General features: G+C 47.0%; 1 protein-coding gene across 1 annotated transcript; it reads left to right on the top strand.

Moving 5' to 3' along the window:
* The first annotated feature begins 368 nt into the window (after nucleotides 1-368).
* LOC105101143 (uncharacterized) lies at nucleotides 369-19,233 on the top strand. Its single transcript, XM_064492883.1, is given in 13 exon segments — nucleotides 369-392; nucleotides 594-648; nucleotides 2,864-2,970; nucleotides 6,817-6,907; nucleotides 6,910-6,922; nucleotides 7,004-7,083; nucleotides 7,960-8,016; nucleotides 8,737-8,780; nucleotides 10,087-10,146; nucleotides 12,279-12,444; nucleotides 18,159-18,323; nucleotides 18,674-18,753; nucleotides 19,081-19,233. Coding segments are annotated over 13 exon segments (1,095 nt in total).
* The last annotated feature ends 454 nt before the right edge of the window (nucleotides 19,234-19,687 follow it).

Genomic DNA, 19,687 nt, shown 5'->3' with positions numbered 1-19,687 from the left:
TTATTCTCCCCATTTTACAGATGAAGAAACTGAGGGAAAGTGAGTATAGTAATTTGCCCAAGGCCACACAGCCGTAAGGCAGTGAAGCTGGGATTCTCAGGCAGGGGTTCGGGACCTCCATGCTCTCAACCAATAGCCACTCCTGAGGTTTGTCCCCTGTGTCCTCCAAGTGTCTCTTCGGTGGCTGGTTTTGAGGACCTGTCGTAAGAAATGGGAACGTATCTGGGGGATAGTGGTAACTCTGCACTACAGATCAGGCCCACCGTGTGAGCCCCCGCCATGGAAGCTGGGCCCGTGGGAAGAAGGGAGTTAAGCACAGCTCTGGGGTGGCTTGGCTGCAGTGCCCCCGCTGTTCGGGCAGCTTCGGCATGGCCGAGGGGCTCAGGAACTCGGTCCCCGCTTTCTGCTTCCTTTACAAACAACAAAGGAGAAGAAAGTCCTTTTACTACTTTTCCTTTGGGTGAGGTGGGATTGGGGCAGTGTTTAAACTTCCCTCAAGCCTAACCAGACCCCACAGCAGGTGACAGCTTTGGAAACACAGAGAAGCAGGCTGTTCAGGAGCTGAGGTCACTTTTTCCTCGTTTCCTCCTCAGATCTGGGATCTGAAGACCGCCAGCTGCCTATTTACTGCCTCCTCCAAAGCCAGCGGTATTAGGGGGAGCCTGGGGCCTGCCTCTACCCCCACCCCACCCCAGAGCCCTGTGTGTGTCCACTGACGCCATCGCTCTCCTGCACCTGCGGCTCAGGTAGGGGGTTACCCTCTGGGCCCCGAGCGGTCAGCTCTCCAGAAGGTACTGCAGAGCCCAGTGCAGCTGCTTCCAACCTTAACGATCCGCAGCTGAGGTCTCTGTGTGAGCCCCGGGACTGTCTGCCCCACGTCCCTGGCTGGCAGTGTATGTTTGGCAAGCTGTCTAACATTTCCTACTAATTACTCCGGCACCAGATCCCTATATCATCCAAAAGTCTGGAATCTACCTCTCGAGCCCTATTCCAACCACTGGCCCTCCTCCTGTAAGAAATTGTCCAAAAAGCCCCAGGGCTGCTTATTCAGTCCTAAGGCATCAACCACTCCTGTCCCCAAAGCAGGGCAACCATTCAGGGACACACAGGGACCCTGCCAGACTGGCATTGCAGCCAGGCCTGGAAGTCAGGCTCTTCACTCACGATGCCAAAGCAACCAGCTGAAAAACAGGACTGCCAGTCAGTCAAACTGCTGTTTGGTCCGCATGACACCACTGTATAGAACAAACAGCCTGTGTGATTGACTTTTTAGGGGAGCGAAGTGTCTGAAATTCCACCCCATGGCAGAAACAGCCTGTCTCTAGCACCAGCGCGTAGGTGCCAGAGAAGGTCTTCGTTCCCTGCTCTGTCCCTCGGGATCTTGTGGTCTCGAGCGAGTTGCCTGGTCCGGCTCAGTGTCCTGCTGGTTTCCTCATCTGTGAAGTGGGGGGACTTCGTTTTCCCTCCCGTGCTGGGAAAGGGACGCAGGTGAAGGAAGCAGGGCCTGGCTGGAAGCCCAGCTCTCTCTTTGGGACTCTGCTCCCCACACCCTCCCCTTCCTCACACACTGGCCAGACTCCACCTTCACATCCCGCCATCCAGGGACCATCGTGGGAAAGTTCTAATCATCCTTATGCCAAATCTTGTTCTTCCTTGAAAGGGATTCACCCGCACCGAGAATCTTCTGGCGCTAAATCGGAGGCTTCAGGTCCCCGAATCTTGGTTAGTGGCTCAGGCTTGGGGCTGACCGGGCGTGGGAACAGTAAAGAGAGTGCAGGCTGGGGACCAACATTCGTTTATTCAGTGTCCTCTACGTGCCAGACTCCTCCAGACATCTTACATCCTTTCCCTCACTTCCTCCTCATAAAATGTCTATAAAAGATTCCATTTTACAGATGAGGAAATTAGTGCGAAGGGGTGGGGGTGGCTTAACTCCGAGGGCTGTCCGTTCTGTGTGCTGACCTCCCAGAGGTGGCTCAGGGGACACAGTCCACGGGCACAGGCACCCCTTTGCTCCTGGGTTCCCGTGGGAGGCATGCTGCAGGGCCTCCCAGGACCTGGCCTGGCCCTGGCCCTGCTGTGAGGGAGAAGCTCTGCTATTCAGGCTTGAGGATTCAGAATGGGATAACAGAGTTTGTTTCAGGGAAGATGTAAATTAATAGGGAAGAAGGTTCACTCTGCAGTGATTCTCTGGTTTCACGGTTCTCACGAAATCGCACTCTGGCTGCCCCAGCAAGGACACATGTGATACCAGTTTTCGTGGTTCGTGGCCACTGCTCATTTCATGCCAGTTGTGTTATGGGAGGTTCTGTGCTAAGGACATTACAGTCGACCCTCCCTATCCATGTGCTCTGCATCAGCAAATTCAACCAACCGTGGCTGGAAAAAAACATTAATTCCGGAAGTTTCCGAAAAGCAAAAGTTGACTTTGCGACACACCAACAACTATTTACACAGCCTTCGCATTGTACTGGGTATTGTAAGTAGTCTAGAGATTATGTAAAGTGTATGAAAGGAAGTGCGTAAGTTATATGCAAATACTATGCCAATTTATGTTAAGAGGCTTGAGCATCCGTGGAGTTTGGTACACTTGGGGGGATTCTCGAACCAATTGCCCACGGATACCGAGGGACAGCTGTATATATGTTTTCTCTAATCCTCAAAACAACACTTTAAAGGAGATACCATTATCCCCACTTAATAGATAAGGAAGTTAGAGTTTTGAGCAGTGACTTGTTCAAGGTCACAGATCCATCAAGACCGTCCTCTTAACCGTTCTGTAATAAAGCACTCGATGCCTCACCCCAGATATGCGTGTTGTACACCCGGTTCAAGGTTTCAGCCTCTTTCTGTTTTTCATGAGCACGATCTCCCCATGAGTCTAACCTAGTGGTTTCCTATGAAGAGCCCATGGCCTGCTGCCAGTACAACCCCGCCTTCCAGCAGGTGGTCAGCTGCTCAGAAGAATCAGTAAGTGTCAACCCTTGGTCTCTTTGGCAATGATGCGTTTATGAGTGTGGGCCCCACTGTCCTCAGCTTGGGGCAGAGCAGAATGTTCTGAGGACATTCTGATCCCAGAAGTGAGGAACGGGCTGTTCATTTCTTCTCCACTAATTGCCTAGTATTGTTTGGACACTCTTCTGTGAACGCTGGGTGGAAGAGCTCACAGATTCTCCAGGGGCTTGCAGTGTGAGCTATTTGGAAGGACCATCTGGTCCTGTGGAATGATATTATTTCACGGTGATTCTCTTGTACGGTGCAGGATGATTGATACACTAGTTCTGAACCGGGCTGGAGGGTCCAGAGCATGCCACTCTGCTTACCCTGTCACCGGGGCTTGTGAGGCTTGTGCTGGCCCTGTGCTGGAGGAGTGGCACAGTGTCGGGCCCACAGGAGGGGACATCATCAGTCATCATTGCTCCTTGAATAAGGAGCTGGAGCAAGGAAAATGCACATCACATACCTCCTGGGAGGGCACACCTCAGCTACTCTCGTGATGCAGAAATGGTCTGCAATCTCCTCATCTTAGTTCAGTCACTGCCTGCATCACTGGCCGAGGCCCCAGCACTTACACGTGAGTGTCCCAGGCCACCAGGCCTTGCCCTCTTTCCTTCTTCCTGCCAGAGCCTGGCACACCCCCGTCTTTAGGATTGCCAGCGTTGGGGGCATCACGGTCCGGACACATCCTCTTTGTGTTCACACTCGCTTCAGCCGCACCTCCAGGGAGACGTGGCTGTCGTTGCCCCTGTTCCTGCCTAGTTTCTGCTCCAGAGATCACCATGGTTTTATTAAGTATGAAGAGAAATAGATTGCCTGGTCTGTTGGTTGAATTTTTTTGTGATGACTCAGTCACAGTTCATCTCTAAGAAAGTTGATTCCTGTATCGTTTGGGTTCATACTTATAAAGAAGCATTTGCCCTCCAGGTTTTTCAGTGTCACCTCTGACTCCAAGGAAGCCAGCCTTTTTCCCTTCCCAGTATCCTGCACATTCCTGCCCCTGGATCTGCGCAACCTTTTCCCAACTCCACCCCTGAATTTCCTGCTTCCTCTTCTTTTCCCACACACACCTGAGCAATCCTTCCAGGTCCAACTCAAGTCCTATCTCCACCAGGAAAAACCTGCCTTTGGCACTCAGACTCACGCAGGCACCTCCCTCTTCCTGACCACCCACAGCTAGTGCCTCCCGTGGGTCCTGGATCACGTTGTCACCTGCCTTCTTTTGCTTCACGTGTGTGAGCCTCATTTCTAAACAATTTCAGCAGGCACTTGAGGGCAGGAATCAGAGCATCTGTTTTTCTTCTTTCCTTCTTGATCTGTCAAAACCCTTCTTATTCTTTAAGGCACAACTCAGATGCCAGCTCCTCTAAGAAAGTCCTAGATCTCCTCCCACATTCAGGCAGAATGAATGGCTCCATTAGCATTTGGGCTCCTAATTCTATGATAACACAGTCTGCCTCCCTCAATAGCATTATTTTGATATGCATATCTCCCCTGGTGGGGGGTGGTTAAGTAGATGTTGAATTGAGATGTAAATACTCTCACAGCTGTTACTGTATGAGGCACATACTGGTAATAAACTCTCCAGTACTTACTGAATTAAATTATTGATTTGAATATTTGCTCACCTTGCAAATCTGCTGCTGTGTGAAATCTTCCTAACATCATTATGCCCACTGTCACCATCCACAGCGTCTAAACCACATGGCGCTTTATATCTGTGCAGGAGAGAGTATAGCCCAAGATCTTGGTGAAGCCTGAATTTATGAAGACCACTGTCCTACGCCTCATCCATCCAGTTGTATAAGCAGAGTGCTGGCAACCACCAACTGCCGAGCCTCTGAAAATGCTTGTAAACTGCACAATGAAAATTAATGTTCAGTTAAATGTCTACAACATATTACATATGAGCTGCAACCTAACACACATAGTTTTATGTAATATGAAAGTTTATAAGAATAACAGATAATTTTTTATCAAGTGAGCTTAAAATATATTCTTTAAGTTATTTTAAAATTACTAGCAAAATTCTATTTAATATGGGACATGTTTGCATTTTAATTTTTTAATATTTAATTTTTTATTTTTTAATGGTGGATTAAATTGAACCCAGGACCTCGTTAATATATTTAATTGAATGGAATCTCCAAAAGGAAGAACAACATAGGGCAGTGAAATTCTTAAAGGAGCCCCCTGCTATGGCATGAAACTCCCGCTACAAAACACAAGTGAATAGGTATACCTGAAGAGGGTACACAGCACCTTTAGCCTTGTATTGATTCTGTAAATAGAACCCTAAAGTCATTTTCAAAGATGTTTTTTCATTGCTCACTTCAGTCTTTTCACTTCCATTACCAGCAGTATCAGGTGGTCTTCTTGGGTGAATTAGAAAAAAAAAAAAAATAGCTGTGTTTAATCACATAACAGGAAGGCAGGTCCAGAGAGAGGATGCCTCCCTTGGTTGTGGATCCTGGGCCGTCTGCCCAGGCTCATTCGTCCGTATCATCAGGTACTTAATTCAATTCTGGACTACAACCATATTACAAATCACTGCATATTGTGGAACTTTGCAAAGATTGAAACCACTGAAGTAAAACCCAGTAATGCTAAGGGTTTATTGCAATATTAAGGAGAATGGATGAGTACACCTGAGCTGTACACACCCCTGGGAACCCTGGCCTTGGAGGAGGACAGAGGGAAGGAAGCAAAGTGCACTGCTGATCTCAGCAATAAGAAATCAACAACAGTGCCTCCTGGCTTCTGGTTTGGAGACCAAGAAGTTTCTCTAATGTCAATGGAGCAGCCTTTTTTACAAAGGGGAAGACTAGAAGGAATGTTCGATGGTCCTGAGAAAGAGCGTTGTCCTCAAGTTTTTCCGCTCCCACGTTGTCACCACCTTGGGATGCAGGACCTGGAAAGTCTGCCCCAGAAGATGCCCTTCCTCGGAGTGGGCACATTCCTCCAACAGTTGTGACAGATGCTACCCAGCTCCCTTTAAAGATGATTCTTAGTCAAAGGCTCCTCAAGGGATGGGGCTAAAAGAAAGTGACTACAAGACTGGAATGATTTGAACTTAGTGAAATCTTAAACCTGAGGGTTTATATCTGCTTCCCAGAAAACAGGTCATCTTTCCCACTCAGCTTTGCTTTGATGGTGAATAAATTTTGCTGCTCAAAATTCAATCCAAACCTATCTTCTCTGAGCCTAGATGGTCAGGAGAATTTTATCCAATATTTCTAAATCTCCTAATCTTCTCAGTGAGTGTTATGGACTGAATTGTGTTCCACCAAAATTCATGTGTTGAAGTCCAAAGACCTAGCACCTCAGAAGGTGGCTGTATTCAGAGATGGAGTCTTTAAAGAGGCGATCAAGTTAAAATGAGGCTATTAGGGTGGGCCCTCATCCAATCTGACTGGTGTCCTTATAACAAGAGGCGATGTGGACACAGAGAGAGACTCTGAGGTGTACACCAGAGAGAAAAGACCGCGTGAGAACACAGGGAGAAGGCGGCTGTCTGCAAGCCAAGGAGAGACGCCTCAGAAGAAACCAAACCCCGCTGGCAAATTGATCTCGGCCTTCCAGACTCCAGAGCTGTGAGAAAACAAATGCCTGCTGCTTTAGCTCCCGGTGCGTGGTACTTTGTTATGCAGACTAGCTAACAAATGCACTCAGGCAAGCCAACTTGTATTGAAAGTACAGAAACTTCCGGGGTAAATTTTATCTCTCAGACCTATGACAGCAGACTTCTAAACGTAAATTTTCTTTAATTTGATGGCCAGTATCTCCAGGCTACTTTTTTTTTTCAACTTCCTGATACAGGTGGTGAAAGTATGGGACTTTGAAACAGGAAGACTGTTGTCTGAATTTACTGGGGCTCGTGGCAGCGCTGGAATCACTTGTCTGCCCTTTGACCCAGTGGAAGAAGGTATGTGCCTTCTCTAGTATCTTCTACCACTAGGCAGGGTGACCCCCGACATGCCATCCTGACGGGGGCTCTGTTTCCTAGGCTAGTCACCAGAGGCAGAGATGGCTGGCTGAGAATATGGAGCTACAGCAACGGGCGTTGTCTGCACACCCTGAAACACGGCAAGTCATTTTCTACCAAGGGTCCGCATATTATAATGATGCGAGATTGGGCGTTTGTAGTCAATGTGGAAGAAATCAAATGGGAGAGAATCTAGGAGGCATGTAACAATCCTACCTCCTTTTCTCTGGCATTTCATTGCCAATGACTCTAAACATCTATGTAGCAAGGACATACTTCACATAAATGTTTGTGGTCCCAGCTGTACCCCATGCGTTTGCTCCCTCGCTGCCTGAGTTTTAAAAGAGTTTATACCTGGTATATATACATATATACCTGGTATACACCTGATTTCTTAAGAGTTTAACTTTTCTAAACATTTTAATCATCGTGTAAGTCAAACATGCAAAGTCTAGATGAACCTAGTCTCTTTTGTGTGTCATTGTGATTTTTTGTTCTCAAGCCTGCTTTTTCCGTTTGTTCATGTGCTGTGTCTGTTCTTAGTAAAATTTCCACAGTTCTGGCCTGTGAGACTATGCGGAAGATCAGAGGCAAACTTTCTTCAGGTATCAGAGAATATAAATGAAATTGAAGTAAATAAGATAAAAATTACTCGGAGTAACAAGTGTGTGATCACTAGTTCTGCCTCTGACCTCACACATGCGTCTGCTCATTCGCTGAGTCAGTGAGTGCCAGGCACTGTGTGGCGTCTTTCAGGAGAAGGTGAGCCCCTTCCTGTAGCTGAGTGAGGGCTGAATCGGCCCTTTAGGGCAGGGAGGGTGGCAGTGCTTTGATGGCTTGAAAGACACATAACTGTGGTCTGGAAACTAGAAAGTAAGTGCTGAAGTTTCCCCAGTCATCCGTTGGGTGAAGTCAGTGTGTGTAAACTGATTCAAGAACTAAGATAGAAGAATAAGTTGATAATATTATCTTTCTAGATGAAAAGCAAAATGAAATCTGTGATTGTACCTACTGGGAGGTGAGCCAAAACAAGTGAGTTATAGTCCACTTGACTGTAAGAGGGGCATCTTGGGTACTTAGTGGGGCATCTTTTTTGATACAAAGTTTGTCCTGGAGGAAGACACCAAGACAGTAAAGGGAATTTTCCAGAAAGAAATGTGTCGAAGAATTCCCCCAAACTGTGGTTGGTCCCAGATGGTAATTCAGACAACGAGGCTCTTCCAGAATATTGGAAGCAATTCTCTGCACATTTTGATAACTGTGTAGGGATAGAGACCAGAAGCACTGTATCTCTCCACCAAATACTTTATTACGGAATAAATCACAAACTAGAGTAATTAAATTCAGCAGCCATGAGTCAAAGAATAAAAACCCTATAAGTTCCCTCCTGAACATTGAAATGTTAAAAACAATTCTTGATCAATTTATGTTTGTGCCCCTGCCTCCGTGGTTCAACCACGCTCTTGGGATCAGGGCATTCTTCGGAAGGCAGCTGCTCGTGGAGCGCACCTTGGAAATAACCGGGTACCCTGCTTCTGCTTCTGCATCCTTTAAGAACCAGTTAAAAAACGGACCCTGTTATCAAATCACGTTTTATCTTGCTCTTTGCAAAAAACAGAAGAGGTTGTTTTCTTGCTGTCTTCATTTATCATATGTACATGACAAAATTAAGCCACAGTATTGATTCCATGCAAAAAATTAAGCAGATAATAAGCTCAAGTATCAAAATGTCATGGTCTGTTGTTGTTCTGGGCGTATCACAGCTGCTGAATGGGACAGAAGAATAAACGTGTACTTTGTCAGTGAAATGTACAAAACTATGGTATTTCAAAACTCTGCTTCAGACTGATTTCCTTTCCCACACTCACCCCCCGTTGATTCTTTTCCCTTTAAAAACAGATTTTGGAGAAATTCTTTATGCCATTGTTGGTACAAGTCACACCATGATATAGACAAAAGTTTCCTCCTCTCTCTCTCTTCTCTGTCTCATCTTTCCTTCCTGCTTCCCTTTTTTAAAAAAAAAGTTTATACTTTTCCTTTTTCAGTTTCTTCTCACTAGTTCTTTTCTACGGGAAGAAGTGTAATGACTCTGTGCCCAGTTGCGATGTATGGGGGTTTCCTCACGCCAACAAGCAGTTCTCCAACACCAGCTGGTACCCTACAATTCAACTCCATTCTCACGCTACCTACCTTGAGAGAGCGTCAGATTCCACAGGTTCAGGGTTGAGTCCTATAAGGTACAAGACTCCTCACCGCAACTTCAGACACCATTTGCAAATCCAGGTTGTCACCTGTGCCTCTGACCAACTGGCTATAACATAGGAGTTTCCAAAGACTCCCCTCCTTGGGTTATATTAATTGGCTTAGAGCAGCTCACAGACCTTAGAGAAACTTTTTTCCTACTGGATTGCCAGTTTATTATAAAAGGATATAACTCAGGAACAGCCAGATGGGAGAGGTGCATAGGGCGCAGTATGGGGAAAGGGCAAGGAGCTTCCATGGTCAGCACTTAGGAAATTCAGAATGGAAACAAAAACCAAATACATATTTCTAATTATAAATCACAATGTCACACAGTCCTAGGCAGACAAACTATCGGGGCAGAGAGGGCATCTTTGGGGATCCAAACCAGACCGTACCTTGACACCTGTGGCTCCCCCTCACCTTGCCTAGTCTTCTCAGCTTTTGTGCAGGCTGGCTGTGTTCCTTGCATCCTCAGATGATTTGAAAGATGACTACCTGAGAGGTCCCGCCTTTGAATTTGTTCTTTGGTACTACAGGCTCCTGAGCTGATGGCTTTTGTTTTAGCCCCTGCAACAGTTCTGGGTCTCATTACAGAGGTGAAGCTATGCAGACCATCCGAGGAGAGCCTGTCAGTTGACATATGATTTGCTGGAATGCAATCAGCCCAAACATCAGGACTGGATTGCCTTTTATTCCCACTGGCAGTAGGGGAATTTGCTTTGACATTTCAAAAATCCACATCACTGGTAGGGTGAGGGGTAGGGTTATAAAATGTGCCATCACCTCTCCCTGAAGCTGTGAGTGTGTTGGCAGCTCATTTTACTGCTTGTACAACTTCTCCTGTTTGGCTTTGAATACAGGACACACCGTCTCATTTTCATCACTTCCGGAAGCCACAAGCACACTGGCAGGATGACCTGGTGAGCCCTGGTCCACTGTCCGGCTCTCAACCCAGACAGTGGCACTTGATGGGGATGTCCTTCACTCCTGGGGTTCACCCTGAGTCTCCTGGGCCTGCATCTGCCTAGGGTGATCACAGCATCTCAAAAGCCTTTGCTGTGGCGGGGTTTCGTGATTGGGATGCAGGTAGAGCCAGTAGCACTGAGCTTCCAGCAGCTGCTTCAGCTCCAAGAAGAGTGATGGCCTGTGTCCAGGTTGGGACATGAGGCCCAGGAGCAAACCCATGCATCTCCCCTTGAGCTCAGCCTAGAGTCCTGCGGTGTAGGAATGGCAGCCCAGGATGTGATACGTATGACTTTCCTCAAAGAAGCATCCACTTCCTATTTGTTCTTGGCATGCAAAACTGTACGCATTCACTGTGCCATCCTTGGGTGGCTGGGGAACCTAAGCGATGACATTCCTTCCACCTGTGAGGGACTTCTTACGATTCTTGTTAGCACTCAAATTGCCCCCAACTTTCTACAGCTTCTCAGGGTTGAGTGACATCTCTCAGAATTGTCTGGATGCCAAGCCTTTGAGACAAGTGTTAAGAAAGAATGGTTACTGTGAATAATAACCACTTCCCACCACCCAACCTTACATTACGCCCTTATAAATATTCCAAAAGCTACAAGTCACTAGAATACAAATTCAGTGAAGACAGACCTTGTCTGTTTTCTCTATCACATTCCCAGGAACAGCTTGGTGTCTGGTTTATCTTAGATGCCCTATTAATATGTGTTCATTCAGCAAGCATACATCAAATGCCTGTTGTGGGCCCACTGTGCGCCGTTCACTGAAGATGCAGCAATGAGCAAAGTGGTCACCACACGGTCCCTGCCTTCGTGGAGTCTGCAGATGAGTGATTGCTGACTGAAAGAACACAGTTATGCAGAAGATGACCCGAGGGAAGCCATGGTCATTGGAAGGGCAGAAGTCATGCCAGAGTCAGTGAAGTGTTAGTTTATTCAAATATTTATTCATTCAGTTATCAATTCTTTCAACACCTATTGATCAAGCCCTGTCATAGTGCCATCCTTAGAGGGTAGACACAGAAGATAGAAACATGAATAAAATGTGATTCCCGGCCCAGAATTTCACAGGCTGGCAAGGCGATCAACTAAGGAAATAATCATCACACGATGTGACAGATGCTATAATAATGTATGAAACGCTGGAGAAAGCTGGGACAGCTGGGAACTGCTAACTTTGCTCTAGCACCGTACAGGATATTAAAAGATTACTAGGATTTTTCCAGGAGGCCAAGGTAGGGAACAGCAGCCGAGAGGAGGAGGAAGGGGGAGAGCGTGAGCCGAGTGGGAGCACGAGAAGCCATTGAATGAATGTCTCTTTCCCAACTGTCTTACCCACCATCTTCCCAGCAGCTTTCAAGCAGAAGAGGCATCTTAGATGATCGCGGATAGGTCCTCAAGGGACGCTCTGTAGGAACTAGGTGAGGGCAAGGGAGAAAAAAATATCTTTACAGCCCCAAGAAAGGCCAATTCTCTCCACAAGGAAACTGCTCCCCAGTGAGAAAGTGGAAAGGATAACGGCCAGGGACTCTTTGAAGTCTGCAGACTAGTCTCAAAACCAAAAATATGTTCATTTCTTATCTTTCTTAAGGATCCACATCCAAAAATCTTCCTTTCAAGGAGAGTAGATAATTCCAGTTCCTAACAGCACTGGTGAGCCACAGATGGGGGCAGATGGGAGCCCTGGGGGAATTGAGTTGAGGGACTCCACACATTGGAATTCAGATGTGGGGCTCTGGGGAGACCACACCCCTTTGGCCAGTGCTTGGGTTCCGTTGTCCTTTCCCATCAGCATTCCGATATTGCCAGCGCCATGTGGAGGTAAGGAAGCTGCTAGAGTAGCGCTTGCCTGGGGAAGGTGACAAAACTGGCTGCAGGAGACGCAGCACCTCTCTCGCTGACCTGCAAGCAGACGCCTGCCTGGGGGACCCCCTGGTCCTCTGGGCTGGGCCACGAGGTTCCGGTGAGTCCTTGATGTGGGCAACCACAGGATCCTCTGTCTTAGGCACCAAATGGAGGGAAGTTAGCTGTGGGTGGCTGGGGACTGGATTTCTCAATCTGTCCCTCTCTGTCTCTCCCAGAACCACAGGAACAAGGAGGCCGTCCTCTGTGTGGCTTACTGCCCACCTTTCCTCCTGGCCACCTCCCACGATGATGGCGAGAGCATCATTTGGAATGTCATCTCAGGCCACGGGTACTGCAAGCTCAACACCTCTAGCCCCCCTGAAGGAGCAGAAGACGGAGAAGGTAGGTGCGGGGTGGCCTCCACGGACACTCTGATTGGCCTGGCAGCCTTGGGCTCCCAGCAAGTTGTCTCAAGGAGCCTCAGCTTTGGGTGGCTTCCGGTTATAAGGGATTGGCCTGAATTCAGGCTTAACTCGTCAGATGGAGATTCAGATTCCCTAAACTGGAAGGAAGCTTAAGAGTTGAGCTAGCTCAGTCCACATCCTCAGGCACCCATCCATGAAAGCTCATCTCGCAGGCCAGCCCACCACCTCCAGGAGCCCTTTTCTCATCCCCTGCCCGCCCCTTGGGCCTTGCTGGTACAGCTCTTCCAGTGCTGACTGTTCTCCTCTGCTTTTAGGACCACCCTCCACGTGCTTCTATCACCTAGCAAGCAAGCCAGACCCACCCCACCCGCCCAGTTCAGACATCATCTCCTGATGGCCACTCATCTGTGTGCCCTCAGGCTTTATGCCACCCTCACCATCAGCCCCCTCTAGTGGCCTCAGGTTCCTGGGTCCTCACATGGCCTACAGCCCCCTAACCCACCGTCCCACTGGGGCCTGTCCTTACTTCTTGTATACTGTATTGCAAAACTTCTCCCCACCCTCCCACCCCTACTGTCCCCAGTTTCCCTGCCCTGGGTCCATTTCTCCAAGCCCCTTTCTCTTGGATGGGTTCATTCATTCACTTATTCATTCAAAGAATATTGACAAGCCCTTGCTATGTGCCAGGCCCGGTGCCAGGTCTTGGGGCTGGTAATCACATCCCTTTCCCCCTTAAGTCCTGAACCACATGGGAAAATACACATGGGAGGATCCACTCGTCTGTCAGTTTCATTGCTGGCGGTGCTGGACTGGAAAACTGGCAGGAGCCCACAGCCAAATGGGCTTCTTACCCCTTCTCTCCCCACGTCCAGAGTCCAGGCCCATCCTCTCCCAGCGGCCATCTGAAGACCCGCATCTGCCAAAAGCCAGAGGACCCACTGCCTCACACCCATGGGGCCCCAACAAGAGAGACACAGGGTGCTGGGCATATCTGCATAAAACTGGAGAGCTCCTGCATCTCCTGAAACCCAACCAGCAAACCCTTAGAGAGCCATGAGCCCCAGACGACAATACCTGCTTTGGGCATTTGATGATTTAGTAGCCAAGGAAAAGCTCTAATGATTCATTGGATCAGCAAATATCTTTGAGCTGCTTCCACGGGCATAACTCCATGGGAGATGCGTAGAGGAGACTAGAGAGAGATGTGGGGCCTGGTGCTGCCCTCAGGGGAGTCAGTGTAAATCCAGAGACAAAATGTGCATGCCCAACAGGTAAAGTAATGATACAGTGATGCAGTCAGCCCCTCTGTGCTTGAGAGACACTCTGGAGGGCAGGGGTTGAAACTGAAACCACTGGACACCACGAGATTAAAAAGAAAGTCTTACCTGCAGATTTATTATCCAGTCTATTCTAACCCCCTTTACTACACATAAAAAAAGCCTCTCCTGTGGAGCTCTTTCTGAGAGTGCCTAAGAATTTTTTAAATCTTTAGGGGGAAAAATGGTGGCATTTCCTTCTAAAGGTTTATTTTCATTGCATTTAAATGAAAATTAAGTCACTGGCCAAGAATGCAATGTTGACCTTTCAGCCAGCAGTTCTAATTTAAAATCCTATTTGAAGCAGCATTTATTGCTTAAAGTTATGTGACTGCTGGTTTTGAAAACCTCCTCTTCTACTCCAAAAATGCAAAGCCAGCCATAGCTCCCAATTATTCACATTTCAACACTGCAAAAATTGCACAAATTAGGTGGAAATATGTGAAAGTTCCCCCACCCTTCTGGGAAAGAGCGGTACTGGCTCTTCCTGAAGGGCAGAATGGAACACAGTGGTCTCTTTTCACATGGGACTGTTTAAGAGGCTGCCATCTTACTTGGAAAACCATCTGGACATTTCTCCTGAAGTCATCCTCTGTAGAGAGGGGAGTTAAGAGAGAAAGGCGGTCGTGCAAGCAAAGCTGAAAACATATTTTTTCTGCCAACTTTTCAATATTTTAGCTTCATTCTTCCTTCTACGTATTGGGAATTGTTACATCTTCCGCTACATCAAAGAGAAAGAATTTGAGAGCGAAAGAGAGAGACCAAGAGATTTCAGCCAGGCTAAAATCCAGAAATTTGTGAGTTCACTGAGAAAATAAAGCTCTTTCTATTCTTCTTCTTCTTTTTTAATTGTGGTAAAATACACATAATGTAATATTTGCCATCTTAATTATTTTAAGTCTATAGTTCAGTGGTGTAAATACATTCACAGTTGTGCAGCCAACACCTCCATCCTTCCCCATAACTCTTCTTGAACCTGAACTCTGTACCTATTAAACAATAACTCCCCCGTCCCCACTGCCCCCAGGCCCTGGCCGCCACCATTACAATTCCTGTCTTTATGATCTCGATTACTCATGGAAATGGAATCATACAGTATGACTGGTTCACTTCACCTAGCATAACATCCTCAAAGATAACGTCCATCCATATTGTAGCATATTGCAGAACTTCCTTCCTTCTTAAGGCTGAATAGTATTCCATTAGGTATATATACCACAGTTTGCTTATCCATTCATCCATTGATACTTGGATTGCTTCCACCTTTTAACTGTTGTGAATAATGTTTCCATGAGCATGCTTGTACAAATATCTCTTCAAGACCCTGCTTTTGATTCTCTTGACTATATTCCCAGAAGCGGAATTGCTGGATACATGATACTTCTAGTTCTGATTTTCTGAGAGACCACCATACTGATTTCCACAGGGGTTCTGCCATTCTACAGTCCTGCCAACAGTGCACAGGGTTCCGATTTCTCCACGTCCTGACCAACACTTGTTATTTTCTGGTTTTTGTTAGTAGCCGTCTTAATGGGTGTGAGGTGGTATCTCATGGTGGTTTTGATGTGCATTTCCCTAAGGATTAGTGATGTTGAGCATCTTTTCATGTGCTTATGGCCCTTTGTATACCTTTTTTGGAAAGATGTCTGTTCAAGTCCTTTGCTTTTTTGAAACTGCTTGTTTTTTCTTATTGTTGTGTTTCAGAAGTTTTCTATATATTCTGGATATTAATCTATTATCAATATATTATTTGCAAATATTCTCTCCCATTCTGTAGGCTTCCTTTTTACTCTATGGATAGTGTCTTTTGATGCACAAAAGGTTAATTTTCATGAAGTCCAACATGTCTATTTTTTCTTTTATTACCTGTGTTTTTGGTGCCATATCCAAGAAATCATTGTCAAATCCAATGTCATGCAGCTTTTGTTCTATGTTTTCTTCTAAGAGTTTTATTGTTTTAGGTCTTACATTTAGGTCTTTCATCCATTTTGAGTTAATTTTTGTACCTGGTGTTAGTTAAGGGTCCAAATTTCTTCCTTTGCAGATGGATATCCAGTGTTCTCAGCACCATTTGTTGAAAAGACTGAAAAGGGTCTTGGCACCCTTGTCAAAAATCATTTGACCATAAATGTGAGGGTTTACTTTAGGGCTCTCTATCCCATTCCACTGTCCTGTGCATCTGTCTTTATGCCAGTGCCACAGTTCTGATGACTGTAGCTTTGTCAAATGTTCTGAAATAAGGAAGTGTGAGTCCTCGAGTTTTCTCTTCTTTTTCAAGATTGTTTTGGCTCTCAGGGGTCCCTTGACATTCCTTATGAATTTTAAAATGGCTTTTTCTATTTCTGCCAACAACATCTTTGGGATGTTGATAGAGATTGCATTGAATCTATACATCGCTTTTGGTAGTATTGACGTTTTAACAATATTTCTTCCAATCCATGAACATGGGATGTGTTTCTATCTATGTCTTAATTTCTTTCAACAATGTTTTTTAGTTTTCATTGTACAAGTCATTCACATCCTTGGTTAATTCCTAAGTATTTCAGTCTTTTTGATGCTATTCTAAATGGAGGTTTCTTTTTTTAAATTTACTTTTCAGATTGTTCCTTGGTCATATATAGAAATGCAACTGAGTTCTGTCTGTTGACTTTGTATCCTGCTACTTTGCTGAATTCATTCACTGCTTCTAAGAGATGAAAGCTTTTTATTTAGGGAAACAATATAATAATATTTAGTTTATTTGTGAATAATATTAGAACAAAATAATAATATAATAATTTAAATAAGATAGTATTTTTATTAATAATAGTATTTAGTAGTTAATAATACAGTAAATATAATAACAATATGCTAATAATTATATAAGTAACATATTTAATCCTGTATGTCATTTTCCTGAGTACTTTTAATGTATTACCTCATTTAGTACTCACATCAACCCAGGGAGATAGGTGCTATTGGACCCATTTTCATAGATGAGGAAACTGAGGCTAGAGAATTAAGTAACAGTAACTAGAATGGTTACCATTTGTTGAGTGTCTCTGTGCTCTGAGTACCTTAGGTGCAGTATCTCCATTCAGCTTCATAGCAAGGTCATGGAGCACGACTCCCATAGAGTCCCTAGTTTACTCTTCCCTGAAACTCTGTGAACTAGCAAGTATTGTCTCCCTGTCATGGATGAAAAAACTGAGGTTTTGGGAAGTGAAATGCTCCTCCAGACCACGCGTAGGGGAGTGGGGGAGCAGCACACCCGCCCCTACCCTAGGATGAAGTGGGCAGGTGAAGGGGGTTATCTCTGCTGCCCCTCCCCCTTTTTCATCATCCTCCCTCCCACCACCCTCTAGGGCAATACCCCCAGAGCCGGATAATCTGAGAGTAAGGTGACACCTTAGCCCATCGCTGACCACACACCCCAGGCTTCAGGGAGGATACGGGGGCCGAGGAGCCTGCAGGAGCCTCACCACCATGTAGGTAACCCTCCATCTGTCTCTGAGAATCCTCAGTGCCCCAAGGACAACCACAAAGCCCAATGTCAAGGGCACGGGCTTTGGCTGCAAACACATCTGGGTTTGAATCTCAGCACCTCCACGTATGAGCTGTGTGACCTCAGGCAATGCGGTTCTTTCTAAACCACGGTCTCACTGCCTGTAAAATCAAGAGCATGATGTCTAACTGGGATTGCTGTGCTAACTGACCATGGTGGTGTTGAGAAGGTACTGAGCTCAGTGCCTGACACAGGAAGTTCCACTAAGTGGATTAGCCTTGCTGTGGTGGTCGTCCACCTGCTGGCAGGGCCTCAGTCTGCCTTGTCCACCGTGGTTTCCCAAGTGCACAGACCCGATAAAAAACGAGTGAAGGAAAGAATGAACTCTTGATGGCTTTGAGCAAAGCTTGTAACTGTTTTAAATCTCCATTTCCTCGTCTGACCCTGGGACTGATAACCCAGTACCACGTGATTTCACATGGTTCTGCATCTTGGCAAATGTAAAAAGTGGCATGCAGGTTAATTAGTATTATTCCAATCCAGGAATCCCAGGGAGTGGGGACCTCTTGGGAAGTGTCCACAGAGTCCCGGGCTAATCCCCGACCTCCCCACCAGCTCGCGGGCCCCGCCCTCCAGCCCACACCAAGTTCCCAATCCCTGTCTCTCTCCCCGGGTCCTATGGCAACGCCAGGGTGCCCTGAGCCACAGGGGCCCTCAGCCTTCACGTCTGCCTTCACCCGGTCAACCAGGCTGGGCTGGTTCCTAACCTTCTTCGTGCGCCGCCTCGGCTTCAGGCCCCAGGCCGGGGGCAGCTCTGTGACCCGGGGACAGACCCAGGAGAGGATGAGAAAAGAGCTGGGAGCACAACCAAAACGCTCTCCTTGCCCCCAGGCCCAGGCCGGAGTGCTTCCTGCCTCACCTTCCTGAAGGCGCGGGCAGCGGCGCTGGGATCAGCCGCCCAGCCCTGGCGGCCCGTGGCCCGAGGGCAGAAGGGAGCCCGCACGGCTCTTCCCTGCGGCGCTGCGGGCGGGTTTGGAGAGGAAGCATCTCCAGGCGGTCAGAACGCCCCGGCTGCGCCCGCTGCCCTTTCCCTCCGGCTGCTCCGGTCTCGCCTTGGAGCCCAGGCGGACTAACGCCAGCCTGCTCGGCGGCAAGATGAGCAAAGGATCCTGCGCTGGGGATCAGCGGTGGGGGCCGGTTCCCGAGCCCACTAACTAGCTCGGTGATGTCACCCGGGTGACAGGACCTCCAGCCTTCAGTAACATGTAATGAGTGGGCCAACGTCCTGCTCCAAAGCTCTAGGATTTTATTTTAAATCTCAAGTTAAAAGCAGCTACCGAGCAGGGAGCTCGGGAAACGCAAGGCACAGACGCCCAGGCGCCCTTCCTCCTGCTCCCCTCCTCCAGGGCTCCGTCACCTTCTGGAGGCTGTTCGCGAGGCCTGTCCCATCGCAAACTTCACTACTCTTAAGTTTGGCCGTGGTTTGGTAATAAGTTCCATGCTTCAGGTTTGGGTTTGTTTGTCTGTCTGTCTGTTTTGACACTAGCCTAAGTGACGCAGCAGCTCATCAGGGCTCCAAGCCCTTTCTATCTGTATGTCTACTTTACTGGAGGATTAATACCAGCACAGTGACTAGTTCTTACTATAAATGGGAGATAGCATTTCACTTGCCATGGTCTGACAAGTAAGCTGTACCTGCGATGGGCCGTGTGTGTGTGTGTGCGTGTGTGTGTGAGATGGACCCTGTGTGTGTATATGTAATGCGCCCTCTGTGTGTATTCTGTGTAATGATCCCTGTGCGTGTGTCTTTCAGTCCAGAGACAAAGCCCGGATCAGCAGCATGGCAGTGACAGCAGGAGACACCTGTGACTATGTGGCTGACCAGGACGGCTTGGTGCATGTCTGCGACATCGAGGAGTACGGCCTGCCGGGACCAGAGCTGCAACCTTCCAAGGGCAGGCAATGAGCTCTCTGTGTTAAACACTCTGATGAGCACAGCTTCAGTCTTAGTTTAATGTTCCGGTTGGTAAAATTAAATTGCACCCAGTGAGGAAGAGATCTCTTAAAACCCTTTAAGAGCAGATCTAGAGAAAAATATTTTCATGAAAGTATTCAATGTTAACAAGGAAATGGGAAAATGGCACTTATACACTCCTGGATGGAGGATGAATTGGTGTATAGTATCTGAAGGGCACGTTGACAATGTGCATTAAAGCTTTCAACCAGCAATTCTAAAGATCTGACCAAAAGAAATAATAATAAATGTGCACAAAGATTTAGTCATAAGGCTGTGAATCAATATATTTCTCATGAAAGAGAGAGAGGAAAATAATAGAGAAAGCCAGGTGTCCAACATACGGTGTTGTAACATATTAGAATGTCATTTAGTCATTAAATAGGGGTGCTATGTATGAAAATGT

The sequence above is a fragment of the Camelus dromedarius genome, chromosome 13, assembly GCF_036321535.1.
Source record: "Camelus dromedarius isolate mCamDro1 chromosome 13, mCamDro1.pat, whole genome shotgun sequence".
NCBI classification, from domain to species: domain Eukaryota; kingdom Metazoa; phylum Chordata; class Mammalia; order Artiodactyla; family Camelidae; genus Camelus; species Camelus dromedarius.
This window is presented reverse-complemented; position numbering and strand designations above follow the sequence as displayed.